Genomic DNA, 19,004 nt, shown 5'->3' with positions numbered 1-19,004 from the left:
AGTTCTTAATGGGTATATTAATATAGATATATCCTCTTATATCCAATTTTATTCACATTCGGAAAGATACTCGTTGAGGGGTAAGGACGATCTTAAATTAAAAAAGAACTACGCGAGGACTGATACTTTTAGGTTTTGCTATTTTAATAGGATTGTCCACATGTGGAATGGGCTGCCACTATCGGTCCGTCAGGCTCCAAGTGTTTCTTGTTTTAAAAGGGGTGTAAGGGATTATTTGACTGCAAGATTTGATTGATTTTAGTTTGGATTTGTTTTTTTGTTAAGGTGGTCTGCCGTGCATGGGGATTTATCTCTTTTGCGGACCATCCTTATGGCACCTTTCTTTTTACTCTTTTGTATTATTATCTATTAATGTAAGTAAGTAAGTAAGTAAGTTATATGTGTCATTAAATTGTAATAAATAAAAAATAAAAAGTCACAAGATCTTTTTGATGCTTTGAGAAAGTTTTGAACATAATTTTTCATGAACTGCGCGAAAGTGGCGCGACTCGAGTAAGTACCCGAACATTTATTCTTCCCCACCCCGCCCCTCCCACAGGGGTGGTCATAATCGCGTTATGTGATCTTTGGACAACTTGCGAAGATGGCGGAGAGTACTGAACAAGCTGAGCAATCACCTCCACCGGAGGACCTTGTGGAGGAGAAAGGAGAGGACAAGTCAGAGCATCTTGAACTTCAACCAGAGCAGGAAACTATGCGATGTGTTGTGCTCACTGGATACGGTGGTTACAACAAGCTCGAAGTGCAGAAATACGCAAAGCCTAAGCCGATGAATGGACAAGTTGTTATTCGCGTTCATGCAAGGCAAGTGTATATTGTTTTCATTTTCTACCGTCGTTTTCACTTGTTGTTGTGGATAACCACATTTAAATATCAGTGGGTATATATATTTCCCCGGGAATACATACTACTATTAACCAACGAAGCAAGAAATCATTCAAGACTCTTGAAGAATTGAAAACGGTGGGAGGGGCGGTAAATTACTAGGCTAAAAATAATCTCGTGTTTGACCACTGAAAGTAATGTGTCCGAGAGTGAAAGCACGTGGGATAATTGTTGTAAACCATTTTCATTTTTGCCGCAGTTCCTTGGTTTTATTCTTAAAAGTTCCTTTTCTGTTTCCGTAATAATATTATTCACGCTGCATGCAGTTCGTGACACATTTGAAAAGGTGGAATTATCTTTCCGACTTCAATCATTTGACACCGTCAAGTGTTGACTGTTACGCGCAGTTTTTTCAAGAGATTGACAATGATTTTGTGTTAATTATATTACATTTAGTACACTTATAAAGTTTTGAATTTTGAACTTGGATGCGCTCACTGGCAATGATGCGTTATTAAATAAATTTAACTCTAATTTTAGTAACAAGTGGTTGTCAATAATTAATATTTAATTGTTTAGTTTGAAATTTGACTTAAATTATTAATTGATTTGGTCTTATGCATGGGTCGCACTTGGCAAAGTTTGGTGTGAATGTGGTCACTTTGGTGTAAAAATCTGTCATCGGGGCACATTGCGTAATGCTACCCTAACTTTTTCAGTTCGCAAAAACTTTGAAAACCAGCCAAAACATCAAAGATGCCATAGTGCTTGGGTGGGGCAGGTAGATTTCGGAAAACTCGGGCTAAACAATAGCTATCACAGCGGTAACTGTCATCGCTTGTCAGTAAACAGCAAATGACTCGACTGGTCGTGGAACTGACCAGGCATATGGTGCTTGAAGAAATCTTCGCTGACGTCGATTTCTCGCTCTCATCATAGCGACAGTCAAAACAGTTAAACAGGCGTTAACCCATCTTTCATAGATCATACGAAAGATAAAAAAGTGCTCGTGATTTAACTGAATAAGAAGAATAAGCATCACCGTGATCGTTGTTAACAATGCTTCAACGGGATGCATTTTTTTTACATTTGTTTTCCTTTTACAGCTCACTGCTCTCTACCCATAACACGCTGATAAACTTGTGTCCGGTTTATCAAAGTGTCATCACTGACATTTTTTTCACCTAGTGCGACCCTAATAGTTGAAACCAAAAGTTTGCTTTCCAGTTGTGGTTTCAAATTTTCTGTGTTTTTTTTGCCTGCAAAGTTGAAAACTTTGCCCAAGAACGACCGATACCTAACTTGCAATCCCAATAAAATATCTTAGTGGACTTTGAATTGAATTCCTAGGAGTTTCCAGAGATTCCAAGAAAAACTTGCAATTCTTAGAAAATCCTCTTCCAAAATAGTTGAGATACAAATCAAGCAATCTATATAGTTCTGGGGCTTAGGTTTATCAGGTGCTATTTTTTGGAACCCACATCAGCCTTTGTGTTAAAATTCCATGTGATACAGATGTAATTCAGTGAAATCTGGATATTTTGTTTTTGCCTCTTACAAATCATGGAAAAAATTTTTAGTTAATCTGTAACCAATCAAACTTTTAAACCAGCTGCATATCCTTAGAGCAATCTACATCCTACTTTTTGTATTCAATTTGTCTTGTCTTTTTTAATTTTGTGAGAGAAGAATGACTTTACCACAGAGTGTGATTGGTGTTGTATTTTTCCTATCACGCAGTGGCCTTAATTTTGCGGACATTATACAGCGCCAGGGAATCTATCCTAGTCCCAAAAAACCTCCATTCATTCCTGGTATGGAATGTGCTGGAATTGTGGAGGAACTTGGAGAAGGTGCAACTGAGTTAGAGGTGGGATCTCAGTTTCAAACTTGTTTAAGCCTTAATTCTGATCTGATTATTTTAGGGTAAAAAGAGTATTTTTCATTTCTAGCTTCAACTGAGGAAGGTACTAAATATCTGTTTACCCGCTTTATTAGGATACTTTGGTTCAGCTGATTGCCTGTACTCCTATATTAATGATTGTGTTTAAATTTCCATTTGATTCAAAAACTTTAACCAAAGCATGACTAGTGCCTTGCTCAATACCTAATCTTGAGGACCATGCAAGGTTTTCTGTAGAAGGTTTGTTCCCCTTGCTTTAGGTTCAGCTTATGTAAGACTTTCAGACTTGAGCCTTTCCCCACTCTCACCCAGCTGATAATAGCCTTACCAATGGCTATGATATCAAGGACATGCAACATCTGACTCTTTTGGCAAAGCTCATGTCAGGCAGAGAAAGGCATTTTTCAATATTTTTTAGAATGACATTGGTGACAATTCTTAGCTATACTGATTCCAAATACACACCATTGCTTTTGCCTTTATTTTTCCCATGTTACATTTATAGCATAGGTTTTTTTTTATGTAAAAATACATGTCCAGGGCTCGACACAAACAGTAGCCCACTAGCCACAGACTAGTAGAAATTCAGTTTTGGCTAGTGGTTTTCAATTTCCACTAGCCAGTTGGGCTAGTAAACAGACTGAAATTGTCGTAACATCTAACATGTCACAAGCCACTTGGCTAGTAAGTTGAAAAGTTAGTGTCGAGCCCTGCATGTCTTTGTTCTTTTCCAACAGGTTGGGTCCCGTGTGGTTTGCCTAACAAGACAAGGTGCCTGGTCAGAATATGCTTGTGTCCCAGCAAAGAGTTGTTTTGTTATCCCAGATAGTATGAGTTTTGAAGATGCAGCAGCAATCCCTATTACATATCTGACAGCTTATTTTATGCTTTTCCTCTGTGCAAGTTTGGGTCAAAGGAAAAGTGTTTTGATTCACATGGCTGCTGGAGGCGTGGTAAGAATGTGCTTGGGTTTCAAAAGGGAGAGTGTATAAGGGGCCTGGAGTGGTTAAAATCATTAAGTGATACCCAGATGGTGTTAAAATTGCTTTGGGTTGTGTTATGAATTAGTGAGAATAATTCAAATGCCATTCAAGGGCCTTTGTGGTGAAGAAATGTACTTGTGAGTAACCTATGGCCTGCAGCATCCTGGGAGTAAGTGAAGACACTAAAAAAGGTCTGAGCACAGCCCATCATTCCTCTTTACCAACCCCCAGTACATCCAGTCATCGGTTAAGTTTGATGAGTTCAATGCGTTTTCCACAATTAATTGGCCAGTTGTGGCTGACAAATTACAAATTACATCCTTGAAGGACTTATAAATTGTTTTTCTTCATCTTTGTTAAATTTTGTGATATATCCTAGGGTATTGCAGCGGCGCAGCTTTGCAAAACTGTAGAAGGTGTCACAACATTTGGTACAGCCTCAGCTTTTAAGGTACAGACTGTAGCTCAAGATTTCTAGCTTTGTATGTAGCATAACCCTGGAGATGTTTTGGATCTTATTGGTCTTTCTACCACACTGATGTTAAAGTCCCAGTGACACTGTAAAATGCAGGAGATCACATGAGGTATCTGTCCATCATCCTGTATTTTGTGCTTGGAGCGTGGCATTGCACAATGTTTCCCCATGACAAGCCCAAGCACAGGCGATGTTTCTTAATTTATCTGACTGAAACCCATTGATTTTTTGCTTTCAATATAAGTTCTGTCTACTAATGTAGATGTACAGACTGAAATAAACACATCTTGAAAAGAAAAAAGATAAATAAAATAACTCCTAAGTTCCTCGGGGAAAAAAGCCTAATCTAGTACATTTCCTTAGATGGAATGTTTATCTACATAAAGTTGACAATTGCCTTGATGTAACTAGAACAATACCTTTCATCCTTTTAAGTAAAGATGTTACACATTACTATGTACATCTCTCTTTTTCTTTTTAATTGTATTTGTATTAGCATGAAACCATCCTTGCAAATGGAATAGATCATGCTATTGACTACAGGACTGTGGATTATGTCCAAGAAGTAAAGAAGTAAGTAAACTGAAAAAAGGATCAACTAAACAGTCAAACATGATTTTGGAGATTCCATTTGGTATTCTGTCAAATTTTGATGCTGCACTTTCAACAACTTAGCCACTTAAAGCTGTGCATGTTTCATCTTAACTGTCCTGTATAGCTGTAAATAAGCACTTAAATTGGTAGACGATATCTGCTTCAAGGGTTAAAGGGGCTATTAGAGTCTTGTGCAAAACTGCAGCATAGGGCCTATCATGGGTTCTGAAGTGTGAAATCAGGGTGTGGCCGGGAGTCTTGCTCAACCCTTTGGGTGGAAGGCTGGTCTCTTGCAGGTTACCCTCATGATTTTATCAGGTCTCTCTGATGGATAGCTAGTACCCATTAATATTTATGGTTGATATGAGGTATTGTGTGGTTGAGTGTCTTACTCAAGAACACAACTTGATAATGGGATTATCAGTTGAGTGAGGGTGTTGGCCATAAAATAATATTGTCACAGGCAAGCTACCTTGTTTCCAATGATAACTGAATCTCAAGAGTTGTGGGTCATCAACCAGCAAATGTAACAGCCTGCCAAAAGAAGTCAAATGACAGGTCACTGGAAATGAGTACATCCAGTTACCCGTGATGACAACATGATTTTAGCACTAAAACTTGGTCACCAAACTTTTTGTGTCGTACTCAAGTGAAAAACTTGGCAACACCTGTCCTGGTTTTAACTCTGACAGGGTTCACCTCACAGGAAACTCATTACGACTTCAACACGGACAAAGTGTGTAATTCATTAAGAATTCAGGTTTTAATCGACACATGTGCAACGAGGCGCTAGAACTACCGAGAGATACTGGACACCACTTAGTATCCTAGCGACCGATTGCAGATTCATCAAAACAAGTTGACCGGCGTTTTCGATCGCAAACCTGGTGTGATCGCTTAGCGAAAGGCACAGTTGATAAAAGATGAGATATTGCTTCCAAAAACTGTTGGCTTCAAAGCTGAAGCAGTCGATGAAGAAGGAGTTTGGTGTGTGTGCACTGTTAAAAAAATGAACAATAATTTTGCAATCGTGTCCTTTGATGGCTGGAATGCGGAGTGGAATCACCACGTCTGTGATCCACAAGAGATCAGGGATCGAACCTTCAGTTTGTTTCTTTACGTTCGGCTACAAGAACAAAATGGAATTGTGCTCTAAATCAAGATAAACGGTACAAGATATCGAAACAAAAAAGACCAGTAAATAAGCACCCCTTACTTACATAAAATTCCCTTCAGTGAACAATGTCTTCACTTTAGGAAGACCGTCTTTTACTTCTAAATATCACCAAAGCTTTTGTAAACAAAAAGCTCAAATTACAGTTCACTTTCATTTCAGACGTGAATTTGCATAATCTTTCATGGACGAAACCTTTCTGAGTTTCACAGATCAAAACCATTTACTAAGCTGCTCATTGAACTGTAACACGCTTCCACTTAGCAAACAAAGCTTTCCAAATTTAAGGTAGTTCGCTTCGCATTTCTCGATCTATCCTTAGTTTCTCCGACCGCATCCAATCAGGTTTTACTACACAGCTTCCATCAGAGACTCCCAGTGAAATGTGACATAAAATACATCACGCGTTACTAGGTAACAGAGCTCATACATATGCACGAACCCCACTGGGGTTCGCAGAATTACACACTTTATCCATGCTGAAGTCGTCATGAATTTATTTCCTCCCTTAACATTTTTATCCTCAGCTGTTACTAATACTTCAATGGGGAGAAGAAGTGGGAAAAGTTTCTTAAGAAAAAAGAATTTAATGATGTAGTTATAGTAACTGTTATAGTTTGCTTTGTTTGCTTACAACAAGGAGATCTGAATGAAACTAAAACATTTGGGGATTTCAAATCTAGATCCAAATCCAAATTAATCCTTTGCTGAACTCAGCACTAAAACAAAACTGTTTACTCATCATTGAAGGATTTGTCCAGAGGGAGTGGATATTGTTCTTGATTCCCTTGGTGGTGCTGATACCAAGAAAGGATACAATCTTTTAAGGCCTATGGGTATCATTGTTTGCTTTGGTAAGTTGCACCAGTAGCAAGACATTTAAAAGAAAGTTTGAGAAGTATTAATTGCACTTAGTGGTGCCTCTAATGCCAGAGGATAAATAAACAATAGCCTCCATTTGGTGTGAAAACACGGTCAGATATTTGTAAGTGGACATTACATGATCTGAGATAAAAACAGCTTTCCAAGAGGGAAGCTCAAGGACAGCTGTGAGCTCTGAGGAACAGATAATATCTAAGGACAAGTAAACATGTGTATTTCATTACCAATCGGAGGCTATACTTTGCTTATTATCCATCAAATATTTTTGCAATCCTCAGGAAACAATGTTTACATTCAAATACCTTAATTACCATTTGCTGTGTGGGATGGTTTACTTTTCAGTGTTCTCTGGTATGACTTGAACCACTTTCTGTAACAACAGCTAAATGCCCTCTCTTCTTGAATTGAATGTGAAACAAAAACTTTTATGGTACTTGCCATAGGGTACTATACCACTTGGGGTTTATCCCCGATATTGACCCATTTTAGCAGTAGCATATTCTTTCACTTGACCTGTTTAGATCAATCACATGCTAGGAAATAATTTTGACAGATTTCAATTTCATCTGTGAACAACATCTGCATTTGCTCACAATTGTCTTGCTGTTTTATAATACTATGGTAATATCAGTTTTTCCAAAATAAAAACTGGCAAATATTTATCCTGAGTCTGACCAAGGGACATTCTCAAAATTGTTGTTAGAAAGTGTTTGGTTTGTCAAAAATCTGTTTTTGCACACCCACACATCTCTCAACATGTCTGAGAATGAGTGGTAGGGTTATTCACAATGTTGATTGCTAATTTGTTGAGCTATTCTTTTGGCAGGTAATGCAAGTGCAGTCACTGAAACCAAGAGTGTCTTTACTTCAGCAAAAAATGTAAGCTTGCTTTTAGTTTGACATTGTGCTTAGCTTCTGTTGGTGTTGATACAATGGTAATATCATAGTTTATTTTAAGGAGCCAAGAACTCACTAGCTTGTATATTTTTTGCCATATTTAGACAAAGATAGCATGAACTGTGTTGCATATAAACAGCTTATCAACACTTCTCTCCCAAAATCTAACTATTGATTTTCTCCACCATCCCCCACATGTTGCTTAATGATTCTAGTTCTTAGTATTTGATGTTAAGTCAAGCAATATCCCCTCACTACCTCATTGATATTTTTCCGTCTTTTTCATTACCTCTCTGCTTGAAAACATTTTTATATTGTAAGGAGAAATTCCTTGTTGGTCCCGGTTAGCTCAATTGGTTAAGCGCCAGACTGTTGTGTGGGAGGTCAAGGGTTCATTAGCCCCGGCTGGACCAACGCTCAGGGTCTTAAAATAATTGAGAAGAATATGCTACCTTTCTATAACATCAATCAAGAAATGGTTTGATATTCTAGTCTTCTCGGATAGGGATGAATAAATGGAAGTCCCGTCTCCCACATCTATTAATTAGTTAATTTGGTTGGGCAGGGGACGTTAAAGAACCCATTTCACGAGATTACTGTGATGTGGTCTGGCCTGTTTACTGGGAATTAGGGGGAGGGGGCATCTGTTATATTCGCCTTTATTTGATTGTAAACTGCTTAGCAGTCTGGTAAAGTCCCCCGTACAGTGTTGTACAGTACCATGAATTTAAGATATGAGCGCTATATAAATAAAAGTTATTATAATTATTATTTATCACACGACTTGGGCAGTCAGAAGGCCAATAACTAAAATCAACCAATCAAAGTGCTCTATTGCCGGTCAATATTATCTCAGTATTGGACCGGGCACTGTCCCGAATGGTCCCGAATGATACCGCACTTGTGTCCCTTTGAACTTCAGTCTTATAATAAACCTCTTATTAACCAAGCTTGCTTGGGACTGTACTGGAAGAATATCGGCCTTCGGTCTTTTTTGTACAGACCTTGCTATTGATAAAAATAAGCACTCGGTCCGGTAGAATATCGACCCGAAGCCTTGACAGTACAGACCAAGCGCTTGATTAATAAGTTATATATTGTTATTATTATTTTACTGAAATTTTTTTTTCCTCTCAAAATGCAGTGGTTTCAGGGAGCAACTTTCAATCCTTTGCAACTGTTGAGAGACAGCAAGACTGTATGTGGATTTCACTTGGCACAGATGCATAGTCACCCAGAGCTACTAAAATCGGGAATGGAACATATCTTGGATTTGCACACAGATGGGAAGATAAAACCTCACATAGATGAGGTGTTTGCTTTAGAAGAGGTGGGTAGGTCACTGTGAATTTTTGTGATATATTTATGAATGTGCTTAATTTTAGTAATGTTCATAGAAGTTAAAAAGCATCTTAAAAAAAAAAATAGTGGTGTAGAGGTTTTCTTAAGCGTCGGACAAAGGTGATCATGAATATGTTTCTTTAACTCCCAAGACTTGATAGTTAATTCTTCCCTTTTTGGCTGCTATGCATTTCCTTGTTAATTAAAGACAAGAAGTTGGTGTTAGATCAAGATAACAATGTTTACCTCTAGTTTAAGTATTCTTATTTTTCTTCTAGTAATTTGGAGACTATTTTGGTATGACATTTTGAGCATTAGCCCCTCATCAGAGCAAATGAAGAAGGGCTAATGCTCGAAACATCAGCTTTTTAACTCAGTCTTTTTGGAGGCCAATTTACAATATCAACTTAGTTGATAGAACTAAATTACCTTATTACCCCCACCGATACAGCACCACAGTTTCTTTAGAAACTTACCCTCTTTATTATTTTGGTATGAATTTTGAAGGACAAGATGGGCTTTTACATTGTCTACTCTTTATCTGCTTTTTCTCCTCACTATCCTGCCACAGCTCTAAATTTCAAGGCCCCTCTGATTTGGAGCAAATGCTGGGTGGAGATTTAAGAAAATTTTCCATAATGCAAATGGGAGCTATTTATTGGCTTGAATAATTCTCATAACAGATCTTGGACATTTAGTTGTTTATTTTTCCTCAGGTTGGCAAGGCCATGCAGCGAATGCACCAGCGTAAGAATGTTGGTAAAATAATAATATCACCCATGAAGGAGCCAACACTTGAACCCACACCACAGCCACCAGCTGAACCTGCACCCACAGAGGTATGCCGCAAGCTAAAAGTAAACTCAATGAAAGGAAAGCTTAGGTTGACTGCTGGTTGGCGTAGTGCAATCTGAATTAAGAGGTCCAAGTTTCAGCCATTGTTGTGCCAATGTGGTGTGTTCTTGGGCAAGATGGTCAACACTCACAGTTCTTCACTCCACCCATGCAGGAGTTTAAATGATTATCAGCAATTCCTAAGGGAAGCTGGACAAAATGCTAAAGCTGTTGTAACTGGTATGAACTAGAATCCTGGCTTGGAGGGGTAGCAATGCTGTTAGTTAAATCATGTATATGTTGTAGTTCAATTTTATCCTTGGTTCAAATTTTATTTTCCTTTGTTTCAAACTCTCATTATCATACATTAACATGACCAAGAACAAAGGAAAATAAAATTTGAACCAAGTATAAAATTGAACTACAACATATACATGACAAGCTCCAGCAACAAGGAGTCATTAAGCTGGTAGGAACTTTAATTATGGTTCATTTTTATCAATAGACTGCTAACCTGATTTGAATTTTGAAGGAAGAAGATGGTAAAACAGAGGATAAAGAAGGAGAAGAAAAAACGGAAGATAAGGAAGGAGAAGAAAAAACAGGAGGAGAAAAAGAGGAACCCAACGCTGAAGAGGAGAAAAAAGAAGAGGCTGCTGCTTAGAGGCTGGTATTACGTTCAGGTGTTACCTTGTTCATTGAGCAATTATGAAAAACTGGATTTTGTTTGATTTTGGTTGTAGGATATCTTTGCCTTATTTGTATGTAAAACAGCTTACTTATTTTAACTCAGAAGGTGTATATCAGTCAGACATAGGGGATTTCATGGCCTCTTTTCATTAATTGGAAATGAACCTTCCAAAAGCTGTTTGCTAAGACATACAAACGGGAAAAAGGTAAAGAAATACTCAAAACGAAACAAAGATGGCTGAGGATGGAGGAGATTATCACGGATTGCAAAGGAGAAAGTTAGAGAGTGTTAAAGTGCATATGACAAGTTTTTTTTTTCGATGAATTTTCTTAGTTTATAGTCTTTGGTTCACGCCTGAAATATTTAGATTTGTTCTGTAAAGAAATTTAATATACTTTTTTCCCTTCAAAACTGCGCTAGTCTCGGCCATTATCTTACCGGAGCCTGGTAATGAATATTTGTAAGTTAATTTATGCGTGATGTCATATGGTGTACCTTTCCTAAGAATACTAAAACGAATCGAACATGTCCAGAGAAAACCTCCAGAGTTTTAGTGATTCAGACGAATCCTGTAATGAATCCGACCACTCAGAATCTTCAAGCTCATCATCTCGTGCAGAATTAGGCAATTCCGAAGAAGAAAATATGGTAGAGGAGCCATATCAAGACGAACCGCTAGCCAGCGATAGCGATCAAGATCCAGAAGACGGAGACGAAGAAACAGACGTCGATGGCCTTCGACCATCTACTTTAGAGGCTCGATTTGAAGGCCAGATTAACGTTAACGAATGGTAAGAACCTTATTTCATAGTTTTTATGGAGTATATTACAATGATCTCTAAGCGATTCTCGATGTTTATAGGTGCAAATGTCAACACTGTCATGGCGAAGCTTTGGAGGACGCAATGGAGTTTCGTTGCTGTCATGAAGTAATAAATGCCATCGGTAAATTAGTGTTTGATGGTTCTATAGAGAATATAAAGTGTATAACACAACACGAAGATTTCTCAGCCTTGATCAACCCGACAGTACTGATGCAAGTGGGGCCATTATTACGCTATCGCCGACAAACCGGTTCTACGCAAAACGAGTGAGTACAGTAAATTACGTATGCTCCAAATCTATCGCATATATCACAGGATAATAATCTTAAAACGTGTTATTAAAACAAAAGTTGCTTTCTTAATCAGTTCAGCAGAAAATATAGTTGAATGATAATAGCCCTTGACAGTTTTAGAACCCATCTTGACGGGTAGGCAAAGCCGTCAGAAATTACAGGTTTTGTATGGGAATCCCATGGCAAATAACTTTTCCCAGAATCAAATTTTACGCAATTCATGAATCGCAACGTTAAAACACCGAGTAGAAGATTTTATTCACCAAGTTTGAAGATTGTAGGTTTGATACAAGACGCTCAGTTAATTTTTCTAATTTCCACACATTTGTCTGCAAATCTTTTGCGCGCCGCCCTTTCTACCCTGCGAAAAGTTACAGACAAATGTATGGAAAATTAGCTGAGAATCTTGTATCCAACCTGCATTCTTCAAACTAGGTGAATACAATCTTCTACTCAGTACTTTAACGTTGCGATTCATAAATTGCGTAAAATTTGATTTTGTAAAAAGTTTTTTGCCATGGGATTCCCATACAAACACTGTAATTTCTGACCGCTTTGCCTACCCGTCAAGATGGCTTCAAAAACCGTCTCAAGGTCTATTTCAATTTGTTGTGACTCTTTTGTTTCTCAGAAAATTAATAGTTTCATTTTCTTCTCTCTGTGTAGATTTCTTAGATCAGTTGCGTATCGATGGTTGATTAGATGGCTTTGTGGCTTCATGGGTTGGGATAACCGAAGACCATTATGTGCCTGCGTATATAGTGCTGTTAGGAACAAGTATCCTTCAAGCCACAAAAGAGGTTACAAGCCTGTTGAAGATGAACAACCAGGACACTAAAGTGAAATTTTATCTAATCCTCTATCCTTAAATTATTTTATGTAATAATGTCTCCTTTGTTCCAATGCTACAGACAAATATACTTCCTCCATATTAAGTACATCTTCCCTCTGAAACATGCGAATTATCCAATTACTACAAACTAAACAAAAATGAACCTTTATTCCATTATTATTTATCTAATTTGATGCACATCAAAGAAGACCTTTCTATACCTTTGACATTGTATATAAAGATATTTATAAAATTTCAAGATTTCATTTTGTTGTTTCTTATTTATCTTCACTTTATTGCCTCCTTTTGAAGTCTTCTTTTTCTTTTCTTGCTCAGCCTTTTGCATTTCAAGTTGTTTGGTTTCTAAATAGTAAACAATAAAGTAAGTTTATGCCCAAGAGTTGATATTAAATTATACTTTTACATGACATAGTTTATATATATGTGTGTGTGTGAATAGCATATTCCAAGAACTGTTCTATAGTTGGCCTAAATTTAGTTTAGTAATTATCTAACTGTTAGTTAGCCAACTATTTAACAGTTTTCTTGAAATGACTCTAACAAACATTTCCAGATCATCAGAATTAGTGTTCCTCGAGTGCATTACTTCTCTTGTTAGATAGATGTCTCGTTTGTTTGCTGTACTTATTCATAGTTCTGTGTGCCCATGCTATTTCTCCTATATAATTACCTGAAGGGTAAAGAGTGTTTGGTTTCTGCATTCTATTCTCTTTTTCTCTGACTGCTTCAGATTTGCTTTTTCTTGTGGTGAACTGTTCAGTTAGGGATCCTGGTGCTATGGCCTGGTACTTTTTAAAAATAGCAGACCTTTTTTGTTTTGAAAGATTTTGAGCCACCTTTAGAATCTCAGAAACATAACCTGTAGAGAAGTCATATGTACAATTCATCAGCATTTTTAGATAAAGTCGCATCTTTTGTCTGAACCATATGCATCTGTCTGTATGCTGTAGCCCAACTTCCATATATGGACGTACCAATACAGGGCAATTATGTTCTTACAGGTGAGAACCATGAAAAAGACCTTGCAGAGATAAATATTACTGCCAGTTAGAATCACTAACATATTTTTAAAAGGTTTCACAATTACCATAGGTGGGGGCAACCTTGACATCTCTTACAACTTCATCGCCAACTTTGTTTTTGGGAAAGCACACTTTTACATATTTTTCACCACTTTTGGATAGTTGAGGTTCTCGTTGGAGGTTTTCGTTGAAATGAAGTACTGCCAGGGCATGTCTGCCAAAAAAAGAAAATTCTCTTATTTTTGTTTTGTATCACAGCATGTAGAACTGACATGTATAAGTGCTTTATAAGCTTTAGATATTATATCAATAGAAATATTCTCTATATTGGGACCATTCTTATCAATACTTTTTCTGTTTTAGTACAGTGTGTACTAGGAATCTACAAATCACTGAAGTACTTTATAGTTACCTATCTTGATCCACTTTCTGGGTTTTAGTTTACCATGGCTGCAGTTCTTGAAAAGGGCATCTGGGTGTGCTTTATGCCTATTAGCAACATGACGTAGGAATGATGTCCATTTGGCTACAATCATAGAGCCAAACCCTGTTCTTGTTGAGGTTGCACACCAATATAGATGTCTTCTTATTCCTTTTACCCATGAATTGATTATGTCACAGCCTTTTTCCTTTCCAACTTTGAGCAACTTTTTTGAGACTGATCGAGCAACATGCCAGATGTCATAAAAATGAGCTGTACCTGAACAAGAGGTGCGGATCCACTTTGCAATCCCTCTGTGGCGGTCAGAAATAAATACTGGTACTTTCAAGCCAATCTTTTTGAGGAACCCAAAGCTTCTCTTGCACCCCTCTAACTCAGTTTGCTGACTTCCCCCAGTTTCATTTGCCTGAAAAATGTAGAATGGACAGAAATCACATATATGCCATGCAAACATGATACAAGTATAGTAATAGCATTTGATTATGACCTCTAATATTCCATGCTGGTCAAACTGCATTTCAAGCCATAAATCTAATTGTGCACAAATTTCTTTATTGCAGCTAAACAGATAAATAAAATACCTGTACAATTTCAAAGTGAACAATTTTCATTATTGTAGTACACATCATGGTGTAGGCACCGTATTTGGCTGAATGGCCCATCGAATCGAATCTGCCATCTCCCGACCATGTTGTATTTTTCATCTTCTTTAGTTGCTCTACTAGTTTGCACCTGTAGTCTTCCCAGTGGCAAAGGACTGCTGGGAACAGGTAATCCCTTTGATGCCTAAAAAAGGCCCTTGCTGAGTGGACACACAAACCCAGATGCTTGAATATAAGCAGGGTTTTGTTTATTGAAGCTCCTGCCATTAAAATGCTAAAGCTCAATAGTATGTTTCCAAATGGAATCCCATTGAGCAGAGGTTGAGATCTCCATTCAAATGCATTAATGCATTTCGTACATTCTTGGGTTACGGTGACCATAGTTCCATACTTCTTAGCTTTAACAGATGGCTTAGTCTCTTTGCAGTTAAAGCAAAACATGGTGAAGAGACTAACAAGCTTCCAATAAAAAACAATAAATTTGGGTTGTAGTTCCTTTGGTTGGTCTGGATCTACTCTGCAGGAAAACAAAACAAAAATTGAATATATAGTAATATTGTAGGAGAGCCTGACTATATGTTAAAAGGTCAAAGAGCAATTAGACATCAGTATAAGAATGAATGCATCATGAGGCTCATTCACAGGCTTCCCGGATAGTGGTATTCATTTGCTATATCTGCAAGTGAAAAACAATTGGTACATTTTTGTTCTGCACCATGCTTACTGTATGGGGCAGATAGTAGCATTATTTTAATTACCTGATTTCATTGCCATTCAATTGATCCTCTTCATCCTCTTTACCCTCGTCCTCTGTGCTTTCCTCCACTGAAGCATTTGCCCAATCCTTATCTTTCTCATCCTCATCATCATTGTAGCTTTCTGGGTCAGTTGGTTCTTCGTGATAGTGCAGGGTTTCTTCAGAGTACGGTTTCTGTGGTTCTGTTTCTACAGATGATTCTTCTTCAGTTTCTACTTCAGTTTTGGTCTCAAGAGCTCTCTTGAAATACAAAACGATAACCACGATTAATATACAAATACTTTAATAAATATCCTTTCTGCATGTGTGGACTAATTAGAAACTGAGTGCACTAATAGTTTGAGCTACAATCGTGAGTGTTCATTCCAAGGGAAAAAGAAATAGCTTTCAGATCAATATGTCACATAAAGTTATTAAACGAATCACACCAGCCAAACACAGTAGAATCAAGGCATTGTATAAATCTCTGTAGGGTCCACTTTTGGGCGTCACTACTTACGCTTTTTAGTTCTTTGGTCAAATGCCTTAGTTCTGCAACTTTTCGTTTCAACTTTATATTGGCTTTTCTGAGATTTCTACAATTTTGCGACCTTCTCAGGCATTCTTTACACGATCTAGGTGTGCTTGTTGTTGATGTACTTGTTGCTGGTGTACTTGTTGTTGGCATACTTGGAGAAATAACAAGGCTGTTTCTTGGTGTTTCTGGCGGGTGTGGCATCACTGTTGTTACGGTGGAGCTTGTAGGCGATGTAGCCATATCAACTGATATTTGATTTCCTTCCACACTCTCTGTCGTTTCTTCTGAGTATATTTCTTCCTCCACAACTTTTCTCCGTTTATTGACGGGATCATAAACGTCAAGACTTTTCAGTACATCTCGTTTTATCTAAAAAAAAAAAAACAATACACACTAGAATAAGCTTTTGACCACACGTCGGAGTACCTCCTTATGTGCAAAACTATCTTACCTGTCTTTTCTCCCTTTGAGTTAAAATCGGAGTCGTTGGAGCTTTTGTCGTATCTCTCGTTGGCACTGAACCCTTCATTAACACTCGGCGCAAGTTTTGTTCGCTCATGCTTTCAACGATAGTAAGATCTCGGGTAAAACATGAATCTTCGAAGTGTGCAGAGCACAAGCAAGCATGTTTATTCACGGGTTCCTTGAAGTCTTCTGGTCTATGTACTTGGACAAATTTCACCCATTTCGATCTTATTTCTGGATTAGAAGGGAACTGATGCATCGTTATACCAGGTGTGTATGAATTATTGCTACAACTCGTCTTATTTGGTGCTCCAGCGACACATCTTTTCCCTCCTTTACGCTTTCGACTGGAGTCCGCCATTGCTGTAGTGTTACACACCATGTGACGTCACGAGGTTAGTTATTTGGTGGTCTGGCCGAGCGAAGTGGCGGTAAAAAAAATTCAAGCGGTGACAGCGATTCAAATGAAAAAATTCAGTACTTATATTTACCGGATTGCTCCCAAATTCCTCAAGTATATTAAAGACGATATAAGCAACTAGAATCTGTCGAAAAAAAAAACTTGTCATATGCACTTTAAAAAGTGTTCAAGGTATCGCTCTTATAGAGCGCTTTTCGTTTAAGTTTATAAAACCAAAGCCAAAGTAATCACAAGAGCCATTCAGAGCATAGGAAAATATTACAAGGAGCCAATGAGAATTCAAAGTAAAAACAGAAAGTTCTTAACGCGCGAAAACACGAGTGACCAAGTCGCGACTGGTTTTAGTTTTGAACGTGATTGGTTGAGAAATTGGCGCGGGATTTCTGAACGAAGTAAAGCAAAAGAAAAGAAATCCCGGATTAATTTCGACTCCGTTGAAAATTGCTCCAAAACAGCTGTAAGCCATTTATCCGAGACCCTCCGAGGGAGAGTAACTCAGCCTCAGTGTCGGCTTATTAGAGATACTTGTTCGCAGTGTAACTTGGTAGGTCATAATCCTTGCTCTGAGAAGCACGGTTTTATATCATATCAGTACTAAAATATGAAGCACGAATTTCATTTCACTTTGCAGGTAACAATGATTCTTGTACAAGAAAGTGATGGTTGCGTGTTGTTACACGTTGTTACGTCACCTTGATGTGAATTTATCACCAAGAACTGAGGATGAAGTTTAGTTTAACTTACTCAGCCACTGGTCAAATACGTTTAAGTATTTAACTATAATTTCTTAACATGTATTTTTTTCTCTCTACTCAATTCTGTGAAACCCTCCTTAGTTTTATAAATTAGGACTATTTGCGATCAGGATTCTTTCTCATTTTGACAAAAAAAGGGGCTGTGGAAGGTAAACAGAATATTGCGGCGTTAAGAAAACCTTGTTCGTTTTCTTATGTTGTAAATTGCTTTCTGCTTTCTCCTTTCTGCTTTCTGCTTTCCGCGATTCGCCCCAGTGCATCTTTCCGCGCGGGGTGAAGAGAATCGTGATCGTAGGAGGGGGTCATTTTACGACATACGGATAATATCTCTCATTACATTAATTTGCTATTTTAAAGGCAGATAGCTGGTTAAGTATAGAGGAGGCTCAAGCAGATTTCAACAAACAAACTTATTAAGATAATAATTATTTCGCTAGTTAAAGGTCGAGTGTCTAGTGTACAATCTTCCCTTGTCGTTTTCAGTTTTTCTAGTTGCCCTTGAGAAAGACAACTTATCGCATGGTAATAGAACTACAGATAATTAACTTTTAGGCTAACAAATTACTTCCGCAATGGAGAGTGCATTAATTTAAGTTGACCAAACAATCCATTCAACTAATTTAAAAAGCGCACATCGCGCTTCACTGCAAACGATTTGATCACAATCAGCGTCATTACAGAGCGTAACTCAAATTTACCAAAACAGTTAGTATACCATCATGTTTCTGCAATTAAGAGCTGAAGATCGAACATTGTTTGGGTCTTGCTAACATGTGCAAATCGTTGTTCCGATTTCTCAGTTAACCACCTTGTTATATTATCCTGTTATCAAATAGTGGCGTGAACCCCTACTGGTTTCACATCTCTTTGTAACATGAAGTTCTCTTAATTCGTCTACAAGGGAATGGATGTTGACCAGAAGGGAGAAATATCAAGATCCGGGGAGTAAAGGGCGAGACCATTTTTTCATTTGATGCCTCGAATCAAAGTCAGTATCTGAACAACTGCGCACTCACCACTACTCCGACCCAGCAACAATCAACTGACAACAAGTTGGTTAATGTTAGTTAGGCGAGGGCTGGGATAGTTATGCAGTTGCTCAGATACCTGATACTGATGTTTCAGTACAGAATTATTTTAAACAAGAAAACAAGTTTGGAGATTCGGTTTGCTCTGCGTATTCCACAAAATTGTTGTTGTTGTTTTTTTTTATTTTTCTTCCGTGCTATACTACGGAAACGACAACTCCAATAACCAGAGCAAATCACAGAAGCTATATAAAGGATTAAAATTAAACACGATTATTTTCGTTAAGCAAGATTTTAGTTAAGAATATTATTTTATTAGCGAAGGACACCAAAGAATTTATGGTAATTAAATGACGAGTGAATCGTCAATTGTATCAGAGTACATGTTGAAAATTTCATCAAACC

General features: G+C 37.7%; 3 protein-coding genes across 4 annotated transcripts; 2 read left to right on the top strand and 1 right to left on the bottom strand.

Annotated features, from left to right (window-relative positions):
* Positions 1-571: 571 nt before the first annotated feature.
* On the top strand, positions 572-18,978 carry LOC111322183 (NADPH-dependent quinone oxidoreductase VAT1). Of its 2 annotated transcripts, none has more exons than XM_088754997.1 (11): positions 572-825; positions 2,587-2,716; positions 3,487-3,702; positions 4,112-4,183; positions 4,704-4,780; positions 6,726-6,829; positions 7,684-7,736; positions 8,899-9,084; positions 9,812-9,934; positions 10,462-10,599; positions 17,448-18,978. In XM_088754997.1, the coding sequence occupies exons 1-10, from the start codon at positions 605-607 to the stop codon at positions 10,591-10,593; spliced, it is 1,314 nt and encodes a 437-aa protein (XP_088611123.1). In that variant the 5' UTR covers positions 572-604; the 3' UTR covers positions 10,594-10,599; positions 17,448-18,978. The 2 variants fall into 2 exon arrangements, with proteins under 2 accessions (XP_088611123.1, XP_088611122.1); XM_088754996.1 differs by having other exon boundaries at positions 10,462-10,612.
* Positions 11,036-18,978, top strand: LOC148734421 (uncharacterized). Its single transcript, XM_088754998.1, has 3 exons — positions 11,036-11,411; positions 11,483-11,710; positions 12,404-18,978. Exons 1-3 carry the CDS (start codon positions 11,146-11,148, stop codon positions 12,573-12,575), a joined length of 666 nt encoding a protein of 221 aa, XP_088611124.1. The 5' UTR covers positions 11,036-11,145; the 3' UTR covers positions 12,576-18,978.
* LOC148734422 (uncharacterized) lies at positions 12,719-16,777 on the bottom strand. Its single transcript, XM_088754995.1, has 8 exons — positions 16,382-16,777; positions 15,913-16,299; positions 15,415-15,653; positions 14,636-15,173; positions 14,025-14,460; positions 13,678-13,826; positions 13,261-13,449; positions 12,719-12,932 (listed from the first exon to the last, which is right to left on the bottom strand). Exons 1-6 carry the CDS (start codon positions 16,775-16,777, stop codon positions 13,747-13,749), a joined length of 2,076 nt encoding a protein of 691 aa, XP_088611121.1. The 3' UTR covers positions 12,719-12,932; positions 13,261-13,449; positions 13,678-13,746.
* Positions 18,979-19,004: the final 26 nt, after the last annotated feature.

This window comes from Stylophora pistillata, chromosome 3 (genome assembly GCF_964205215.1).
Source record: "Stylophora pistillata chromosome 3, jaStyPist1.2, whole genome shotgun sequence".
Classification (NCBI taxonomy): Eukaryota; Metazoa; Cnidaria; class Anthozoa; order Scleractinia; family Pocilloporidae; genus Stylophora; species Stylophora pistillata.
The sequence above is the reverse complement of the archived record's forward strand: the minus strand, read 5'-3'. Positions and strand labels throughout refer to the sequence as shown.

Bases quoted from the DNA above. Each gene is read 5' to 3' on its own strand.
- LOC111322183 (XM_088754997.1), top strand. From the start codon at position 605: ATGGCGGAGAGTACTGAACAAGCTGAGCAATCACCTCCACCGGAGGAC. The intron at 826-2,586 runs GCAAGTGTATAT...CCTATCACGCAG, and splicing joins GTTATTCGCGTTCATGCAAG to TGGCCTTAATTTTGCGGACA. The intron at 9,935-10,461 runs GTATGCCGCAAG...TGAATTTTGAAG, and splicing joins CTGAACCTGCACCCACAGAG to GAAGAAGATGGTAAAACAGA.
- LOC148734421 (XM_088754998.1), top strand. From the start codon at position 11,146: ATGTCCAGAGAAAACCTCCAGAGTTTTAGTGATTCAGACGAATCCTGT. The intron at 11,412-11,482 runs GTAAGAACCTTA...CGATGTTTATAG, and splicing joins CAGATTAACGTTAACGAATG to GTGCAAATGTCAACACTGTC. The intron at 11,711-12,403 runs GTGAGTACAGTA...CTCTCTGTGTAG, and splicing joins ACCGGTTCTACGCAAAACGA to ATTTCTTAGATCAGTTGCGT.
- LOC148734422 (XM_088754995.1), bottom strand. From the start codon at position 16,777: ATGGTGTGTAACACTACAGCAATGGCGGACTCCAGTCGAAAGCGTAAA. The intron at 15,174-15,414 runs GTAATTAAAATA...GTTTTCCTGCAG, and splicing joins TTGAATGGCAATGAAATCAG to AGTAGATCCAGACCAACCAA. The intron at 14,461-14,635 runs GTATTTTATTTA...TACATTTTTCAG, and splicing joins TTCACTTTGAAATTGTACAG to GCAAATGAAACTGGGGGAAG.